The sequence below is a fragment of the Centrocercus urophasianus genome, unplaced genomic scaffold (assembly GCF_019232065.1).
Source record: "Centrocercus urophasianus isolate 14NV4802_14NV808 unplaced genomic scaffold, USGS_Curo_1.0 seq_16, whole genome shotgun sequence".
In the NCBI taxonomy this organism is placed as follows: domain Eukaryota; kingdom Metazoa; phylum Chordata; class Aves; order Galliformes; family Phasianidae; genus Centrocercus; species Centrocercus urophasianus.
Genome location: NW_024884711.1, coordinates 18538352 through 18560168, shown reverse-complemented (window position 1 = coordinate 18560168; position 21817 = coordinate 18538352). Strand labels below are relative to the sequence as shown.

Sequence of the window (21817 nt, the reverse complement as noted above, 5' to 3'; positions counted from 1 at the left end):
GCCTCCAACCCCTAACAGCACCATCCAAAATTCAAACGTATGTCTGAAAGCATTGTCCAAACACTTCTTGAACTGTGGCAGCTTGGTGCTGTGACCACTGCCCTGGGGAGCCTGAGCCTCTTCTATGCTCTCCACTGTTTGGTTAAGAACCTTTTCCTAATACTCAACATAAACCTTATTAACCATATTTTTTAAACAGCACACTAATTATGAGTAAGCCAGATAACTACGAAGGCTGCAATGCTCAATGAATGAGGCTTGAACTGGAGTTTGAAATGAATGTATCCTTTGAGTGACATTTAAAACAATTTTTCTACCCTCACTTTGCTTCTTGTGCTTTTTCTTCACTTTCTATGTTATCCAAAATCATTGTACAACAAGTCTTCAATGCTTTGATGTCAAACAAACTATTGCTACAATACTAATAGACACAAATAGCAATCATCCAAGTAATAATAACATCTCTTTTTTTACCCTTCTCTCCTCTTGTATCTTTCTCCTCTCTAGACATACTAGGGTACACTCGAACTATGAAAAGGACTTGAAATGTGTTAATAGGCTGTTAATATCTTCTGGTGGTTTTAATTACAGAATATTCCATGTCCTGCATTTTGTCATATTTTCTTTCTCTGGTAAAATAATGTGACATGAATTTCAGTTGGAGTGCAATAGTTCCCGTAAGTTCCATCAACATCATTTTTAGAGTCGAGCACACTGAGTTTCTGTGCCATCAGTACTTACCTTTATGCAACTAAATCTCCAAAGTATAATTTTACTTATAAAGTCCTTCAAAAGGACAAAAGCCACGTGAGGATTAAGGCACTGTTAAAAACAGGAAACTGGCCTTAATTACTGTGATGTTGCTAAATTTCTTAGCTTAATTCATTAAAAATATATAAAGTAGCAGGAAACCAAGAACCTGTGAGAATGTGCCTTTTCTCCAGAGTAAAAAATTCTCTCTCATCTTTGGCTTGTCTGTAACGACTAGAATATCACATGTCTGTGAAAGAGGAGAGCTTCACTAAGAAGGTTTTAGAGGGGTTAGCAAGCCAGGGAAGACTGGCAGCATGGGTTGTAGAAGAGTCCACATAACCAAGGTACTGTGAACGTTTCTAACCATCACCTGCTCTGGAGGACATGCAGAGACAGCTCCTACACATCACTCTCTCTATTTATCTCAGCTGCACCATTTCTATTGTTTTATGGAGTAATATTTGTTCTTTATAGGCAAATAAAAATGAGGAAATAGCAAGGTCCATTTTGTTTTAGTAGTTTGATTCCAGTTTGATGTCTTGACGTGCTGTGTATGCAGACTGCCACTGAAGTCAGCGTGCTGGCTAGAGGTCTCCAGGTCAAGAAAGAGAGCTGTGTAAAAATGGGACTTCTGAACTAAAACTGTTCTAGATTGTTGCAGGCATATGAAGCTCATTCAGATTTCTGTTTCTATGAGATAATCCCCTGGTGACTAACCTTTGTAATTTATTCAGGAAAATTTCCCAAATCCCTCTTGCTTTGTAACATCTTCTTGCAGGAGCTTCAGGGCTTCAGGTGTTTTTGTTTTTTATTTTTTAAGATTTGATAATCCTATTTAACAGTCTTGCAAAAAGGACTCCAGAGAGAACTTTTCAGTTACACACAATTAGTTTTATCAGCAGCATTATTAAACCATACATTAACTGCTTTATTAAATCTCCTTTATTAATAATAGAAGTTTTTGTATGAAGAACAGAGGGTGGCATTATACAAAACGGTTTCGGACTCCAATACCAACATATCCTATTTGTGAGTAAAATTATGAACTGAGCCTTCTCATGTGAGATTTCTTTTAAAAGTTGCCTCTCCTTTTTCCCCTACATTCTCTAAACCCTTTCTGCTTTGCTCTCTGTTGCAGGACACAGGGCTGCGCTGGATCCTAAAAGAAAAGAAGACCATGGGGCAAGTCTGACTCGGTTGCTATTTCCCTGCCTAGACTTCCACATCCAGGCCACAGGATGGTAGCTTGTTCCAACCAGCTGCTCTTGGCACTTGAAGCCACGGGCCAGGAAAGTGGCCATGATTATTGCAGAATAAAAGCACAAGCTATGTCCTGTATGGAGGCACAAGGCCAGTGTAAAGGAATGTGCTGGGATGCAGTGGCCAAGTAAGGGTGGTAGTTATTAGAGCAGCAGGAGTGGTCAGGGTGAAAACGGGTGCCTGCCTGCTCCAGCCCCACAGCATCCAGACCAGAGTGTGGAGAATATAATGAGTGTGGGATGTGCTTCTCCCTGCTGCATTCCCACTCTCTGACTCTGTGTTGTATTCAGCTGGTGGCAGGACACAGACCATCACCTCCATATGGCACTTTTGTCCATAAATTTGGCTGGCTGTCTTTTGCACCCATTGATGCATTTGTCTTCAAAAACTTCCTGTAACAATTCATTCTTCAATTCCTTGCTGTGTGAAAAGGCACTTCAGCTTATTTTTAAACCCGCTGCCTGATATCTTCACTGTTGTTAGACGTGTGGAACAGTCACTGTTTATTCACTTCTTCCCTGTCAGTCCTGATTTTCTTTTTTCTCAACGTATTGTATTTGTCAAGGCTACATTTTAGATCTTGTTCTGAATTTACCAAGATTGTAATGCTTAAAATGCTGCAGTTATGGAATGGAACTGAATGCCCTTTGTATTTCCCTGCTCTTGGGACTATTGTGTTGCTCTCCTTCTTCCGTGCAGGCCAGTTCATTAACATTTTAAAAAGTAGGATTTAGAATGAATATGTAAATGCACTTTCCAGTCAGTATAGTAATTCCTGCCACTTAGTTTTAAATTAAAATAATGATTGTTAATTGAGCATCGAAGATATAGACTGTCTGACTGGACAAGAATATCCAGTAAAAGTATGATCTGAGAAAAATGAGATAAATATATAATGAAATATGAACCGTGCTATTATCTCTGTCTTCCAAATGTTCAGAAGCTTGTGCTAGTTTTGAATGGCCTTTTCAAAGATTCACCTTTTCAAACTTGCTGGCATGATTCTGCCATAAAAAGGAATGCATTCTGGGACACATCCCTGCGAGGGGAACAGGCTGCCTATCACCTTTGCTCTGAGAGCCATGCTCTCAGCAGTTGGTTCATTCTGCTGTCTCAGGGAGTGATATAAGCCAGTTACTTCTGCTTATAAACAGACTAAAATGAGTGTACATCCATATTTTTAGCACAGAACTTTCAAATGAAGGAAAGTATGTATGGGCATCCTTCATTTCTCAGGTATTAACAGATCAGCCGTCTTTGACCTCTCCTCCTTGGCTCACAAAAACAACATAAAATCTGTACAAGATTCCAGTGGACAATATCATCTTTCCTTGTTTATTTTGCTTAAAATATATACTGTTAGTTAAAAAACAAATAGATAACACATATACATCAGCAACACATATAAAGTGGCACATATGTACTAAGAACAATCTCCAGGTTATTTTGAAGACTACATTCCTTACTGTCTGTAGATATTTACTGACAGCAGAAGAGCTATAATGAACAACAGTTACCACTTGCACTGGACTAACATTTTCTTTACACGTCTACAGTTGCTGTAGAACTTCTCCAGAGGCTTTATCAGATGGGATGCTCTCTCACATTAATGTGTGGAATTCCTTTTGCTACATGCTTGTCTGAGGGGGAAAAAATATCCAACCCTCGCATTCTCTGTTGCATTATCTTTTCATAGTATTCTTATAACTAGAACACAAACAGAACAAAGTAGCAAAGCCTTCTGTTTGTATTTGGTTCAGCTGTTCATAGGTGATGAAGATGATGGAAGAGCAGAAAGATGAGAATGAGTCCAAAATGCTTTAAGAATATTTCTTTACAGTCAACACACACACATGCACAAAGAAAAAAAAAAAAAAACCACCAAAAGACAGAGTTGCTCCTTTGGAGCTGCTTAGTATTTGCTTTATATGCCACTCAGTTTAATAAGAAAAATACTGTGAAAAATCAGTATTTTTCACAAAAAGTGACATAAAAGAGAAGCTTGCTCACTCTTCCCATTTCTTTGGCCTCATCAGGAGAGGGGTGGCTGCTGCCTTCCCTTTTTCTCCCTGGATGAGTCCACAAAAAATGTTCCTACCCAGCCCACAACCTGGAGGCTGCCCTGGGAAGTAGCCCTTACTTATATTTTAAAAGAAAGTTCCCTTTTCCTATTTAAACATTTATTTTTAAATTTAATTTAAAAAAAAAAGTGAAACCTAAGGAACTGAGTCTTTCCCAGAACCTAAATGGAGGACAGAAACCCATTTACTTTTTCTCTCCTGTTAATTTAGAAACACATCACTGCAGTGTGCCATCAAATGGCACAGAGCTGAGTCGTCTCTGCACTGCAAGAACAGGAATGGCTTCTTAATTGAAAAAAAAAATAGCATTTCTAGTGTGAGTGGCAGCTAGACTTTATTTTACTGCTGCCCAACATGCAGTATGTCTACCCCTTTCAGGGGCAGACAGAGCTGCAGCAATTCTTTTTTCCAGTTTTCATCATTAGGTGAAATCATAATGTGGGTGCTCACACATTTTTCATCTGTTTAAGAACCATACCAATCCAGATGCTAGAAGAATAGTGAAAGGGTCTTGTCTGCCTACACATCCAAAGGGAAATGGAACGGAAACTGGAAACAGAGGGTCATTTAAGGCAAGGACCAGGCTTATTTTGCCTTGTCTCCTCTCAGAGAGCCATTAATCTCACCCGCTTTGCAGAAACCCAGGAAGGTATGTATGCAGGCTCATGGGAAAGCTGTTTTCTCTTGACAGAGTGGGAAGAAAGGAGAAAAGGTCAAGAACAGTGTGTTTACCAGATCCATGTGCTACTCTATGCGTGCTGCTGCTGCATGCAGCTGCTTTCACTCTCAGCTGGCATTTTGCGGTTTTGAATACTAGAGCACTAAATAAAATATGAGATTTTAATACCTATTATTTCATGTATCCAGTGTGGGATGCTAAAGTAAACAGAATATTGCACGAGTGCACATTTCATTCATATGAGCAGAAGCTTAAAGCAGAAATGGGGAGAACAATTAACAGCCAAAGCCCACAGTATACAGAACATGGGGTACGGAAAAACTACAGACAGATATAAATTTCCTTATAAAGAAATATACTTGAAAGACCAGTTGCTTAATGTTGTAAGCTAAGGAGAACACTGACTCACTAAGTCAATATTTACTAAATCTACCAGGCCAAATTCAACTCTTGTTCTAAGCAGAAACAATTTTACTGTTGTTTCACATCAATGAAAGGAACTGGCCTTGAGACCAAATCTGGAAAATGTACAAAAACTTTAATCAGGGCATGCAGTCCTATGTTTAAGGATTATTTTAAATAATTTATTTTAATTTGATTTCCATTTTTCAGATTTTTAATTTTAATATTTCAATTTGGCATTTTACCGATAAATAAGAACCTTTTATCCAGCAGCACGGCAAAGGTGATAGATGCTTTTTCCCCTTTGGGGGGCTTCGTAACTGCAAGCAGGGAAAAACAGCTGGTCTCTGCACAGAATGACAAATTAACAAGAGAGTGTGTTTTATACTTTCTTCGCAGCTCTTTTTAAAACTAGAGGTGATGAGGTACGAAATAGGTGCTAACAACTCAAACAACAGGAAATTCCAACAATCTATATCCTTTTTATCAAGGTTTCATTGATAAACAACTACAACTAATGCTCTGTAGGCTGAATCTCTCAATCTATTGCAAATCAAGAGCAAGTCCACTGAAGCCAAATGACTTGCATGCATGCTAATTCAGTCATGCCTTCATGCTTAAGGGACTTTTGTTGAGCGAACTTTTCGGTTACTGGAGCAGGAGCACTTTCCTCAGACTCTTTTCTGAGCTATGAATGCAACAGGAAAGCTTAAAGAAACGACAAAAGAAAGCAGATTGGAGAAAAGAGGAGGGGAAGAAAAACGTTTACGTGTGCTATTTGGTTTTAGAATCACAAAACCTTCCTTGTTAGTAGAGGTCATCTAAGAAAACAGCAGAAGCACAGATTCTTAATTAATCGTAATGATACTCCTTTGTGATACTCCTGAAAGAATTTGGCTTTGTCTTATGAACAAGTGATGACAGAACCCAGATTTCTTTTCTCCCAGCTGTCATGTGTATATGCTTGTGTTTCTGAACGAACGTTGCTAAAGATGCTTAAAATGGCCTTAACATTTTGAAGCTTCTACTTAACTAAAAATTTATTTAGGAGCTTATGATAAAAAAAAATAAATAAATAATTGCAATCAAGTTGGTTAGTCTGTAGCTATTATTCAGCCTGTATTTTATGTGTTTATAATAAGCTACCTAGTAATTGCAAGACTTTTATTGATGTCTAAGTAGGGTTCTTTTTAGAGCACATGACTAATGAAAATTAATTGCTGCAAAAAAAAATTCTAGAAAGCACCCCACTGCTAACTTTTTTTTTCTTTAAATTTATAGCCATCACTCATATTCCTCATACAGTAAGGTAGAAAAGAATGATCAACAGAAGAGGTTATAAACAGTCTACAGCCCTTATATCTACCAAGCCAGTCTTCCCTAATTAACAATAACAAAGGAAAAATATGCAAATCATCAGAGGACAATGTACACCAAGAAAGCTTCCTCTATTTCTAGACACAAAAAAACCCACCCTTTTAGAGTTACATCAACAAACCAACTGACCTTGACTACTACGTTGCCTGTCTCTTTTTAAGACTCCATAAAATGAACCAAAAGCTGTTTTGGAAGGAATGCACTGCACAAGCCTTTGCTTCCAAGTGTAAATAACTGTTGAATTACTCTTTTGGAAGAAGATTAATTTTGTCCCAGTTTAGGACAAAGAATCCTAGTTTTTCTAGGTTATCCTGTACATATTCTCTCAGAGTTGAAGATTTGGGACAGCTATTAAAATGTTTTAAATATTTAGATTTTAATGCCCCAGTGAAAACAATGTAAACATATGCCCCATGGGCTGCACTCATGCATGCACCGCTCTGTGTCTAGAACTAATTCCCACCTAAAAATAAGTGCAATCAGAAATAGCTCCCTGTACAAAGCCTATAGTATTCAAGTCATTTTTGACCTCACCCTTTTCTTACTTCCTCAGTAGCTATGAGCAAGGTCTGGCAATCTTCAATGGCTATATCTGAGAACCACGGGGCTAGACTCAACACCAGCAGCATTTAGCCCTGCTCTGCAAGCGCTGTTGAAATACAGATAACAGTACAGTTTCTAGATTTTCCAAAAATATATATTGATAGCCTAGTTTTATTCCTCCATTCTGGAGAAAGCACTTGCCCTTAAAACTTCCATGCAGTTCACAAGAATCAACGCTCCAGTTAACTCTCGCCACTGTTTTGTTACTGGATTTTTCATTTTGTCCAAGGCTGATTGCAGATCTTGTAAGACATCCCTGTAGCTGTCTCCATAATGGGCAGCCCATGTGTAGAGAAAGTCATATGCAGGTTTCCACATCATCTGCAAATAAGGGAAAATTATGAGAAATCTTAATTGCAAAAATTGAACTATTGCAGAAAAAAAAAATAATAAAAAAAAATCTTTGCAACAGTCAGAGAAAAGAGAAAGAAGAAAAGTAACTATTTGATCCCTAGCCACGCTGGCATGCTTTCTTATATAAGGCATATTCATTAAAAAATCCAGGAACCTTGTGTACTTCATTGATATGAAATTCTGTAATTCTCAGAGGAATAATAAGAGAAAGATAAAGTTTTCATTCAGATAACTATCACAAAGTAAATATACTTCTATGTCTGAAAGTGAAACTAAAGGCACAAGGGTAGAAGGAAAATGCTTTTCCCCTTGATCATTTTTGAAACATATACATCCAACAGAAGTTTCTCCATTGGAGAGTTTGACTTGTGCTTTTGGCGGTTAAAGCCCCGCTTTGTCAAGATTCCACTGTCCCCCTATGAAGTCCTGAAAATTTAAACATAGTTCTTATCTATACAAAAAAATTTTAAGGTGACATCAACAGAAACATCTGCCTAATAGAGCAAAACAAAACAGAAGCAGACAAACAAATAAAACTGCTCAAAGAGCAGGAGAATCGAAAGTTTTTATAATTAACTTCTTAAAATTAGGGCATGCTATTTTAAAAACTATCCTGCAACAAATAAAGGAAATAATAAAAATTAAGAAAATATATATAAGAAAAAACAAGTTACCAGTGCTTCTTATTGCAAATCACAATATGTTTAATTATTTTATGCCTAATAAATATGGAGTAGATCTTCTCCAGATGTAATTTGTCATTCACCTTGTGGCATTCATGCAGATATGGCAACATGATGCAGATACCAAGCTCGACTTGCATCTTTCAAAGTACTGATGCACAGAGTAAGTTTGCTCTTGTTTACAAACAGAAAGCTTGTCTTCCCATCTGCTGCTTTCAAAAATTTAACTTAGACATCTAGTTCCCTTCTTCTCATTGGCAACAGAGGTTTTGCAAACAGCAATTTAATTAGCAGTTGTATGGATGATACACAAAGCCATAAATAAACCCTTCGCTTTCCTAAATAGTACTGTCATATGGTGTTTTGAGAAAAATACACTTATGCATACTAATAAAAGCACATGAACTGATGCGTACACATGTATATATACACACAGAAGTGACCAGGAGTCATCTAATTCTAAAAGGATTTTTAAAATCTTTTTTCCTTTTTTAATGGTGAAACAATTGCACTTTTCTGAAGGATAGTTCAGAAGGAAATTGGTTATTTCTTCAATATCCTGTCCTATGAATGTGCAATAGACAATGTAAAGCTCCACTTCCTTACTTTGAGCTCTATTTATTTGATCATTTGAGAAAACAAGTAGCTGGAGGAAATTCCTTTACCTGTGGTTCTGAACTTTCCTCTGTATTTGGGCTAAGAAGTCCTAACTTACTCAAATATTAACTTTACTGTAGTTTCTGTCAACATCTCCCTCATCCTTAAATGCAAAAATCCATACAATTAATCTCCCTGGTAGTATACCTCATAGTTTGGTTAGTCTGATTTCTGCCTTTAGTTTAAGCCATAAGAAAGTGCAAGTGCTTTGGGTGAAGTCTGTCATTTAAGCTTTTTAAAATTCTTTATTCTTACTTCTAGCTTGATAAGCAACATAGCCAACAAGAAAGCTGGGATTTCTTGATATGCTACTGCTGTGTCTTTTCTCTGTCTCCTGCTTCCTTTTCTTACAGCCTGCTGGACCAGGCTATTTGAAAGATTAGGGGACAGCCTTTCTCTGGTGATACTTACTAGTATGCAAAAAGACAGGGAGTATTAAAAGATGCTATGCTTTGACTTACATTGAAGGTCTGTCTGACACAGCACAATCAGAGAATTGCCTAAAATACAAACCGTGCTTTCCTCAACTGATTTTTTTTTTTTTTTTTCCAGGACAAAAGAAAAATGTAGACAATCAGAAACTTTATGAACAGGTCATCAGTAATGCAACGAGGCAGTAACCTACATGTTCATCACACCTAACTAATACTGCAGACCAGGCTTCTGAGGTAGGTCCTTCTCCGCAATCACACACTCTAATGCAACAGCTGAACTAAATCAGGTTTGGCACTACTGAATTTCAACAAAGCAGATTTTTAAGGCAAACTATTAAATCACTGCAGCATGCTGGGCAAATCACATTTCAGCTACGTGCCTGGGTTTTCCCTCTGCTCCCACTACCTCTGCTGAGTAGATAATAATGATACCCACATTCTCCATAAAGTGATTTGGAATTTACTGATGAAAAGCACTTCAAAAGCAAGGCATCAATTGTATGCACCTCAATTTGTCTTTCTGATCATCTGAGAGAAGATTTCTCCCACTAAGAAAAATACTCCAATTAGAAATAGAAACATTTTTTGGCCAATCAATCCTTCTGATGGAGAATAGTCCTTGATTAATGAATTGGTTAACGTTTTCAGACAATAGTAATTAGTCAGAATCATTACTCCTTGAATTTTCTTATTTTTTCACTTACATACAAACAACTACTATTAACAAAAAAAACCTACATTGCAATTCGTAAACTCCAGGATAAGATTATTTTAATGGTATTTCTTTTGTAGCTTCTAAGTAAACATGACAAACAGCAACCATTCTGAAATAAATAATCAGACTAACACTAACCTGGTAAAAATCATGCAGTCTTTCCCACACAGGTATGAATTTACACCATGTTAGCTATATTCATTTTGCATCCCACATAGGCACTCCCACTGAACATAAACAATAAATTTTATAAGCAGAGTACTGTTTTCTGTAGAGGTTTCTTCAGAGGTTCAATTCACTATACCACTGAGAAGTTCAGAGATTTGTCACTGGTTTTATATGATAGATATATATAGAACTGGACTATATTATCTTCAGGCATAAGATGATGTCATAGGAAGGTGGAGAATCTTGTAGATGGTTTATTATACTATGATTTACATTAGGTGGGAATGTACATAGATGGATATATAATGCCTATATATTTGAAGCAATGTAAATATGTATATAACAAATTAAATATCATATATATGTGTGTGTACATACATTGTGCTGAAAGAAGTGTTTTAAGATTATGCTGGTTCTACTGTCTGGTAGCTAAGAAAGATTTTCCAAATACATGGAGGCCAGCGGAGACACACATTGCTCAGGTATAATAACCTTTATAATTCTCACTCAAGAGAGCAGTGATTTTGTCAAACAAAGGAATCTTAGCAAGTAAAACAAAAGTCTAAGAAGTTAGAGAAGGCACTACAAAAGTTAAAAATGGAAGTGGCAGTCATTCACACACTAGTGCAAAAATAAAGCTAACAACAAGGTGACTATTTTTCCATTGGAAAGAGAGTAGTCAAACGACAGGTAGAGTTTCATAATAACAAAAAATGTAAGGAGAAATGTGCACCCATGCACAAGTAATATATCCGGAACAACCAAACAAAGCAAAGCCTTGAAATAGTTCAAAGAGAATAGTAAGCTTAGAGGAGCAGAAAATATTTTTGAGAAGAAATGATAGAAATTTGCAGTAAATGCAGAACACTGTATGTGAATCAAAATGTGTATCTGAGTCAAATACAGGTCTGGAGCTGGAGCAAGGCATTCAGAGGAAGAATCGGTGGTTCATGATCAGAGCAGAAATCTCTTGACAGTAATCACAACGCAGATAAGACTGAGATTAAAGATTCAAAGGAATTAGGCTGTAGGAAGGAAAATATGCTCAACAGGAATCAGGGAGAATCAGCTACAGGGAAAGAAAAAGGAAGAAAGAATATCTTGACTGCTGTGAAGGCGTGAATGGCAAATAGAAGCAATTTTTTAGATACCAAGATGTGACAGAAAAGGTATTCAGATTGCGTAATGTGCATTATCTGCAATAATCAGAGGATATTGCAGGCAAATGGAGAGTCAATCCTGAATACCCAATCCCAAGCAGAAAAGTCACATTGAGCAACATTCAGTGATATATATAAGAGAATGTTCAATGTTAAACCCAGTCTGAGAACTATCAGTTATCGGCACATAGCTCTGTAGGATACAGTGGATACAGAAAGTAGAGAAATGTAGGAAGAAAGTTGGCTGCCCACGCTAAGGTCTGTCAGGAATACAGGCTGGCCCTCAAGTCAGAGGTGGGCACGAGCCCAATCTAAGTCTTATGACATATCTGTCACACTGCATGGATGCTATGGATACCTCTGAGCATCTTCAAATAGCACTAGAGATATACTTAGGTGCCTAAATTGCCTCTTGACTGTATACACACTAAAATATATCTGAGAAGACAACTTGACTTTTATTTAGAAGTCATACTTCTATTTAACCAGAGTGCTTTTACAACAGAGGGCAAATATGAGCTACGTGGCAAACCATCCACTTAAAACAGGGTTTGCCATATTCATATAAAAGGAGGTGAAATTGGTGTCAGAGATTGCCTTGTCTGAGTTTGATGGTGAGAAATTTGACACAGACGAAGAAAAGGAAAATGTTAATAGTAGAGTTAAGCTTGTTCTCAGTGGAGAGAACAAAAGCTGTACTGAAGGTGATTTGAAGGAGCTCACTGCAAGGACTGGATGGTCTTCCTTACTGCAACTGAAATTACAGCAGCTGGGAAAGAGAAAGAGAGGAGTGAGCAAGACTAAGAATGAGATAGCAGGTCAATAAGGGATGGAAAGTGACCCTTGGGATGGAAAGTAAAGATCTGAAACTCAAGATAGATACCTGGATCTCCACACCAAATTAATTTGGCACAACACTCTACAACTGGCTTCAAAGGAAAATCTTAATAATTGTAAGCAAAACTTGATGAGAATTTCTTGCCCTGAAGAGATTACAAACTAAATATAGAGGCAGTAACTATAAAAGGAAAAAATTAAACACAGCAAGGAAGAAGAAAAGTCCCTGGAAAGGAGCAAGGGTGCACATTGCATTACCCAGAACTTTACCTCCAGAGCCACTGCTCCACTTTTCCCTTGATGGGGTATCTCATAAGCCTCTATTTGCTGCTTTGTGAGTCGGGCTAGCTTCTCTGCGAGCTCCCGCCAGTATCTGCCAAGCTTCACAGCCGATGTCAAAATGACGGTGTCCTGAGTAAGACGGGCCACTAATCCCTGGCAATCTATTTTCAAAAGTGCCTGCAACAATCATTTTCATTAATGTCCCTTCACAAAGGAACTTCCTACAAACATCATTATCATTTGTCTTCAAAGCACTAGTCTACATTTTCAAGCTGACAAATATTTTTCCAATAAAAATGCATTGCCAATAATTTCACAGGAAAGCTTCCCACAAGCTTAAGAAAAAAATTAGGCTGGCATTCAGCTGCTTCAGCGTTCTAGTGTCACATGGATATTGCCCAGCTAAGGGATCCTGAAGGGAAAATATTTTTCTACAACAAAAATATCTGGCCCATCAAATGATCTTAGAGTATGACATGGAACTTAAAACTGAAATTAAAGTACTGTTGCACTAAGATGTGGTCCTCAGTCTACTGCTTTTCCAGAACACTGATTACACTGGCCAGCACCCTTTGATTTATTCCTCTCATATAATGGAAAATTTGCCAATCATCACACAGAAATGTGAAAATGAAAGTCCCCATGCCAAATGATCTTTCAAGAGCAAATGAGTTAACATGTTTCCAGGAGCAAAGTCCTCAAAGGCTGCATTCTCACTTCTTATTTATTTCCTCAACAGCTAATGAGAAAATGGGTGGCGGTTATTAATTTTTTTAACAGAAAGATGTTCCACAAAAAATATTGGTTTGCCAGAGCAATATAAATAACCAAAACCAGAGAAGTTTCTCCATGTTCTGATACTGATTTTTTTATACAATAGCAAGCTTTTTGCCTGAAAACAGCTAGTTGTATATTTTAGTTGAAAATGTTCCATAAAAATTCTCATGGAAACAGAAATTTTGGTAGATAAGATGCTTGGCTAATGTAGCTAATCAAGAAATAGTCAATATGGATCCAAAATTCTCCCATACTAGTGCCCAACTAGAATAATATCCTAAAGTCACTACTGAGAAATAGACAGTAATATACAGTACCAACACCCTTTACATTTGGGCAAAGTGGACTGCCCCTCTGCTGCCATCTGTCACATGGTAATAAAATGTAATGGAATATTGCCAGGAAAGTTCAACCTTTACTACCATACCACCAACATCTTCCTCTGACTTTATGGGCCAACATAATAAAATAGGAGGCATTACTTTCAGAGCAGCCCTCATATAAGTTGCTACCACAGAAAATAAATTCTAAAATATTTTTAGTGTTGTCCTTATGCAGCTACAACACTGAAACTGTCAAACATGGACCAAAAATCTTGTCTTCAACAAACAGATAGGTCACAGTTCCCTTGCTTTAAAAATATAATGCAATCTTAGAAATACATCTTATGGCAGAAATGCTATAGCAGTTCTCACACTGTGTGGTTATTAATTGCTTCTAATTAGGACTGTGAATTGCTTAGGTAAATAATTTACTATTGATTTGTGACAATGACAAAAGACAAAACTACTTCAACGATGGCCTGTCAACATACTACATGAGCAAGATTCCTGGTATGTTAACAGAAGACTATTTAAAATAAATGGATTAAAGCATTATTTTTCATAAGAGTCTGGATGCATTTTACATCTATAAGTATCTGCAAAAATTAGTAGTATGTTCAGATTTGTAAAAGTTCCTGTGAAGGTGTAGGACAACATTTTCTTGTTCATGTTACTACTGACATAGCCTCTTGACAATGCATTCCCAACAACCAAGTTAGTTCATGCAATACTTACAATAATGAGCTCATAAAGGAATAGTCTCTTTTTTTTGTTAGCATGGCAGTCTTCCTTTAGCCTTTTTACAACATGCGCAACTCTGTCTGATTCTTTATCACCATGTACCTCATTAAAGTCATCCAAAGATATATGTGAATATCCTAGCACCTCAGCCAAAGCTCTCCAGTCATAAACACTCTCTGATACTGTAGATAAAACTACTGAGTAGATATAAGTCAGTTTTTTAAATGGCAATGTAATCTGTTCAACAAGATTCCTGGTTGTCAGTTCGCTGTCAGTTGTGTCCATAGCTTGCTCTTTGGAAATCACTTTTATGTTTTTACAATGTACAAGACCAATCTTTCTTCTGAGAACTCCTACATACCAGTCTTTTATCTTAGCTTGTCCAATGGCTTTTACTTTATCTTCACCAAGAAGTGCAATTGTGTCTCCTTTAAAATATTCCAGCAAATAGTCAATTTTATTTTGACGTAGCACAGTTTTCAAAGCTACTCCATAAGTATTAACATTCAAAATTTTGTCTTGAAACTTTGGGTATTTAACTGTTGGTATTAAAAGCAAAGGTGCAGACTTGATTTCTTTGCGTTTTTGTAAGCGCTGTGGCCTACTGATAATTCCACTTAATTTTGGAGCTGGATCAGGGGTCGTAACATGGAATTGTGTTATTTGGCTACTTTTTGAGACTTTAATCTGAACAAGAAAAACAAAGAAATGCATCTCCCTACATCCTAGCATGGAAAACAGGAATTGTTGGCGGACCATTTCACCAGTTTTCAGTTCCTCCTCTTTAATATTTTTGCCTTCATCTTCCATCTTCACTTCAAAATCTGGATCACAGGATACCAAAGAAATGTTTAGATCTTGGGGCTTGTCAAGCAGAAATGTATGTTTTCCCCACAGCTGAAATACTACAGGGGGCATATTTTTCCCTCCTTTTTTTATATCACAAATAGTAAGTTTTCCTGGAATGTAGTTATGACCAAATACTGCAAAAACTGCTGTAAAAGATGGATGAATATATTTGGGACCATAAATCCCAACTGAGACAGTTCTATGAATGTAGTCCCAGACGTTAGTGGCTGGAGGCTGGAGTTTGTTTGCCTGTACTGCAATCACTGCATACATCACATGACTTAGGTCCGATAGCTTCACTTGTATAGTATCTTGATAAGTGTAGCAATTCTCTAGCTTCTTAAAAGGCCCTTCTTTATCGAGACTAAAAAAACAGACAATATCACTCATAACTTGACTGAGAGGATCATTCTTCACTTTAGCTGCAACTTTCACCTCTAGGAAAATAGCTTCCTTCGTGTTGAGGTTGCTCAGTGTAAGTTCTATCAGAGGACTTACAGTGCTAGACAGCTCATTGTTAAATGACGATGGAGGGTTAAGGATAGCCCTTAAACCAACTTCTTGGAATTCTCCAGGTAATACATGACCTACAGGGATGTGAACATTGATATCAGAGTCAGGTAGCTGTACTGAACCCCCTTCATGATTCAGTTTACAAACTACATGAATGTCTGCAGCTTGCGTCTGTGCCCATCCAGGACTATGGCTCATGGCTTCTAAATCTAGGCAAGACCGAGTGAGTTGTCGGTGACTCAACCAAGCCATTTTGTAGGCTTCACGGTCAATTTGAGGGCACGTCGTGTCAGAAAAAGTAGTTTTTTGAGGCATTGGCTTATGAGGATTAAATCTTCGGTTATCAATAATATCCAAAAAGTCAGAAACACTCTTGGATCGTCCAGACCTTCTTGTTGAGCTCTTTCTTAGAAGACAATCAATATTCAGCTCATCTCCAGAGGAAGCCAAAGAATCCCTATCGCTAGAAACTTTAGAGAACAAATGGGACTTTTCTTTCAAAATAGAAAAGTATTTATTGTTTTCATTTCTATTGGAAGCAGCTATGTCATGTACAAAAGGATTGGAGGATGACAGTTCATTCCAGAAAGGGTTAGTCTTGGAAATAGTATAGGTATGTTTGAACAGATCAGACCACTCAATATCCAAATCCATTTTGCTTTCATTGACATCTGTTTAAGAGAAGAAAAGAAAAAAAAAAGAATCACCAAGTATTCCCTAAATCACAGAAACTTTAGACATTTCATAAGTTTCCAACCAACACTCTTAAAATGACTGAGAGACCAAATTTGTCATCTTAAAATGCATATGGATCAAATTGTCAAGGGATATATTTGTATGTTTTTACTTCAGATCATTAAAGAGTATCAATATTGACTATCAATGCTTTCAAGTAGCATTAAGAATTTTCATTAATAATAATAATAGTACTAACAAATCAGCACTTAAAGATGTTAAAAAATCTTCTGCAAAGTTCTGATTACTATGAACACCAATAAATGTTAATTAGTATCAAGCATGCTAAGATCCCATAAGGTTTAAGCCACTGCATTTCAGTAATCCTTGGTCTCCTACAAGATTCCATGTTTTTTTTCTTTTGTGACTATCTCAATGCAAAAATTAAGCAACCACTGTTTCATTTTCAGACACTGTGGACAGTATGGATTCCTTTTCATGTTAGAGCATGTGTATTTAATTGATATCAGCATTCTTACAATTTATCTCAGTGTGAGTGGAATTTGTTCTACCAGCTTTTTTAAAAAAAATTCATTGGTATAATCTATGATTTTTTTACAATTTGAAATTCAGAAAGAAATGATTTTGTGGCAAATAGTTTTCCTGAGATTGCATTTAAATAGAATAATAGAATCCTAGAATCATTAAGATTCGGAAAGACCATTGAGATTATCTAGTCCAACCTTCAGTACACGTAGTAAATAAAATGTAAATAGAAAAATAAGGGTATATAAGTGATATTTAAATGTGTTTTTAATAAGAATACTCATCATTAACAAGGTCTATTTGCTGTGAATATAAAATGCCCTAATATTTTATATTAAAATCACAAAAGATGGCTTATATGTTTAATGACTCACACTTCCTGCAACAGTCTGACTTTTTTCACTAAGGGTTTCTGTCACTAATAGCTTGCCACTATTCCATACAGAGTATGTTGTATACTATCCTTTCTTTGTACTTGCTTAAAATCCTATGAGGGATTTTAATTTTAGAGGTAAAACTCAGCATTTCTATTCATTCAGCATGTTTATATTCTTCATTATTACACTTCCCATAGAAGTTTTCAAGGTTATTAATTATTGCTGAAGCACAGGAATGGCAGTGCACTCAGCCAAAAAAAGAACCGAAACACTTGTACTTTTCAGTTCCAATTTTTCATGAACTGTGACAAAAAGCCTGAACAGTGAAATTTTTCCACAGTTCCAGTAAAATCCCAAATGAGAAGAACCAAAATGGAAATTATCTGTTCTTAGCTACCCATCTGGAAGGCTCTAGGATTGTCTCAACCAGACTCTTTGAAAGGAGCTGCCAGCAGGAACGAGCACAAGGCCACCAGACTGGGCTGGGCTGCTCAATCACCAATTGGCCTTTCATTTCTGTCCAGTGTCCAAAAGCTTTCCCTGCATTTCAGTGCTATTACAGTAGAAACATCATGTTAAAAAATAATAATAATAATATCTGAAGTAAAATTCTATACATTTATATATATTAAATATATATATGTGTCCCAGACTCCAGCTTCTTAACTGGTATGTTTCCACAGAAGTCTGAGCAGAAAGCTCTGACAGAGCTCATTTTGTTAGGGTGGAGTCTTTTGCATACCAAGCTAGCAGCACAAGTTACTGAAGTGCAGTAGGTTAGCAACCTACTTACCCCCCAGCTTGCACAGGGTGAAGCTGTGCCATTAGTCATATCTGTAATTGGGCAAAAGTTAAGAGGTCTACCTTGTGAAGGGGAACATTACCTCAACTTTTGGTTTAAAACAATAGTGAGAGTAAAGCAACTCTGGTTTTAACTCAAATTAACAGATGACATTCAATCCAAAGTTTTCTACAGTCCAAAACTCAAGTTGTCATCTGGGCTAGTGTCAAAATTCCCTCTTCAGATTTCTGGTATTTTAAAGAAACCCTAAATTAATGAAGTTTGGTTAAACTTCTCTCTTCTCCCCCCATCTCCATCACCAAGAGCACACCCTAAATAGCACTTATTCACATGAGGATAATGGTTCCTCCTAACCTGACTGAATCATATTTGCCGAGATAGGGAACTTCTCTTATGCTGGCAAGTTTCTCCTAGGGGACCTGCACTCTGACTCCAAGGACAGCCATTATGGTTTGAGCTGCGCAAAACACAAGCAATACAAGAAAAGCAAACAAACAACACAACTGTTGTACAGGGATTTACAGGGTAGCTGTAGCTCTTAACACTATCAAAAGTTTTGTAGAAGTACAGACTTGAGGTGGAAAGCCTTAATAGAGAAAACAGCAGCATACTGTAAGTAGCTGAAGGTATCCGGTCATCCACATCAATCAGAGTGCCCTCTGACCTGCTTCGTGGAATCTCTGAGTTATGGAGGGAGGCTGTTCCACTGCTAGAAGCATTTTCCTCCTAGGAAACAGTTAAATGTGTAAAACATTAGCAAGCCGTAAAAGTGGAAACTGTTGAAGAATAGTTGAGTTTTGCTCCTGTGATAGAATAAAAGAAAAAACTTTGTGACATTATGGTTTAAGGTATGGAGTTTGCCCAAGAGCACTGCAGTCCTCAGTCTCACTGTCTAATTTACAGCAAAAGCACCAGATGTAACAGCTACAGTACAGTGAAGCACCCCAGCATTTGGGGAAAACAAACAAATCACATATTTAAATGTCTTGCACATAGAATTGAGCCAATTTTACAATAATTTCCATTATGAATGTCTTGTAGAAAACCTTTATAAAAATAATAATAAACATCTCAATTCCTATTTTCAGTTAAACTTGACTAGAAACATTGAAGGAGAAGATCTAGGTCTATTCATTCCTCTGTCAAGTAATATAGAACATTTCCAGCCCTATACTGTTGTAAGTGATGGCAGCTAGTAAAACCATTAAGACACTCGGAATTTTAAAAATAAATAAATAAATAAAGAGGAAGGGAAGGGGAAAACCACAGATTTTTTGTGGTCCATCCACAGGATACAACAACAGTCAGCTTTGTTCAGGAGTCTAAAGTACTGCAGCCTGCCACTTCTTCAACAGAAACTGCAGACGACTCAGATCTTGTTTTTATTGTGATTAAAAAGAGGAAAAAAATGCTTTGGAGAAGGTTTTGCTGCGGTTATTAAAAAAAAAAAAAAAAAATCAGTTACAGTTCCAGTAGGTGAATTATGGGAAAAAAGAAGTACGCTTTATAATAGAAAATTACTGAATGAGAAACTGGAAGCTGGATGACTGTTTCCATTGTGCACGGTGCAATGGCTGAAGATGTGATTTTTTTTTTTTTCACTGCAGATGTAACTCGGTACCTTTTATTCTTATGACAATGGCTATCTTCAGCAAATGGCCATCTGATCAGATGCTGATTTGCACTCAGGCAGGATGGAAGGCTGATGTCAGGCTAAGGCTGACAGCCAGCCAGTGGCTTTGCTGTAATGGGGCTGCAAGCACTCTTAAGGCTCCTGCTACCAGAAATCTCAGCCTTCAGCTTTAGAAAGGCTGATTTCAGATAACAGTGGAAGCTTGCCTCCAAGACTCATAGTTTGTAGCTTCTGCTATTAATGCCATACCAAAACCAAATCTAAAATGTCTCTTTCACCCTGACACTGTAATTCCAACAGCTGACATCCCATATCTGTATAAAATTATCACCATCTGCTGTAAAGAGCAGTATCTTTGATAATGTATCTGCTTTCCTACAAAGTAAATGTTTTTTATTGTTGCTGTATCTTGAAATGCTGAAAAACTGAATATGTTGTAGAAGTATGCCAGATTTTAATCTCAGATTTCCATTTCAGGGATTTGGGGTGTTTAATCACCAGTTTCGACTGTAGAGACATTATGTTGGTATCCATAGTTTAAATTCCCAGTAAGTTTACAAAAAGAAAGTCTAGTTCTTGTAGCATCAGCATATGCATTGTCAGCACTGAACTCTGACTGATGATTTACTGACAAATTAATCTAAGAACAGTTCTTTGAATAGTTAATAAAAAGAACACGTATTTCAGTAGCTCTTTGAATGGGGATGCAATAAGTTAAGATGAGGATAGAGCAAGATAAGGCAAGTAGCTGCAGAAAGACTAAAATAAGAACCCTTAGGGAAAGGGAGAGAGAGAAAGAAAAACAAATCTCTTACACAGTGGGTGCATATTGTCAGAGACATGAGAACAAGATTGCATATTGAAATCTTATACACACTACAAACTTCTGCAGAAAGAATAAGCCAGTTCCTAAAAGGTTCCTCTGGGAACTCGTTAAAATCTTACCACTAGCCTGGCACAAAGACACTAGAGACAGATACCGAAAAGGAAAAGCAATCTCAAAAATAAGGCCTCTCTCTTATGATGAGGGAGCCCTTGTTATTTAGGTGCATCTTCAGGCCAGACAAAAAGAGGAGGAGGGTGAGGGACAACATAGATGTTTGTTTGCAAACATTGACCACATTTGGTCAGGATGCCATGGGATGTGGGAAATACCAAGGACAAGCTGTACACATACCATGGGGTACTGTGTGCTGTGCTTCCTGAGCACAATGACATGATCTGACAGCAGGGCTGGATCCAATTTCTTCTGTGTTTCAGCCCTAGTGCTGGGAGTGCTTATACTACCATTGCCTCTGTATCAGACTCTTGAAGTAAGAAAGCCCAATGCTTCCCCTTCTCTGTATGTAAATTCTGTGATAAAATTGCATCCTGACAGAAACTTTGGATAGGGCAGCCCTAATAATTAGAAACTTACCTCAGTAAATCCAAATGAACAATCATCTGCATGAGAGGAGAAATCAGTGCACATGGGGCGAAAAACCATGCTGAACAGGAGCGAAGGGAAAAGTTATGAAAATCCTTTGCTGCAGAAAGAAGGAATTATATATGGAAAGAAACAGAAGCTATGCTTTTCATTTCTGGTAGCTGCTGAGTAAGAAAGATGCAACCTGACAAGTACTTAATGGTGCAGAGAATTATTTGACTGATAGTATGTCAGCTCACAGCGTGAAGTGAGCAGGAAATAAAGGAAATAAAGAAATAAAGAAGTTGGAAAGAGATCATCTACACTGGTGACCAGAGAGCAAACCTGTGGAGAGACATGACACTTTTCCTATGAGAGAAAGAAATAGTTGGGTGCAAACTGCTATTACAGCCTCAAGGACTCTGCTCAGCCCATGGGGAAAGCAGGGCCACAGTGCTCCTGGTAGGCACACTGCAGACTGTCACATGGAAAGGAAAACACTTTAGAGGGAGTGGAAAGACTCAGGTAGAAAGCTGAAATTTTCAGAGAAGTCAGGAGACAGATTTGCTGCAAACAGCATTTTTGCTGCATACGATGCCTCTGGAAATGTCATCCAGGTCTTTTAAAATTCAAGTGCATTTTTTTTCTTCCTCTAGAGCTGCTACCAAAGAAAACATGTCTTGCTGTGCTTAAAATAGTGGTGAGGAAAAAAATAAAGAAAGCCCAAAAGC

The 21817-nt window shown here is 37.3% G+C and overlaps 1 protein-coding gene across 1 annotated transcript in view; it reads right to left on the bottom strand.

The window, feature by feature from the left end:
- Nucleotides 1–7265: 7265 nt before the first annotated feature.
- Nucleotides 7266–21817, bottom strand: part of MACC1 (MET transcriptional regulator MACC1) — a 29171-nt gene continuing 14619 nt past the window's right edge. Inside the window, exons 2-5 of the mRNA XM_042817313.1 lie at nt 18660–18774; nt 14281–16319; nt 12434–12622; nt 7266–7476 (exon numbers count right to left, since the gene is read on the bottom strand). Coding sequence (XP_042673247.1) covers nt 7267–7476; nt 12434–12622; nt 14281–16319; nt 18660–18774 — 2553 coding nt within the window. The 3' untranslated portion in view covers nt 7266. The remainder of the gene's footprint in view (nt 7477–12433; nt 12623–14280; nt 16320–18659; nt 18775–21817) is intronic.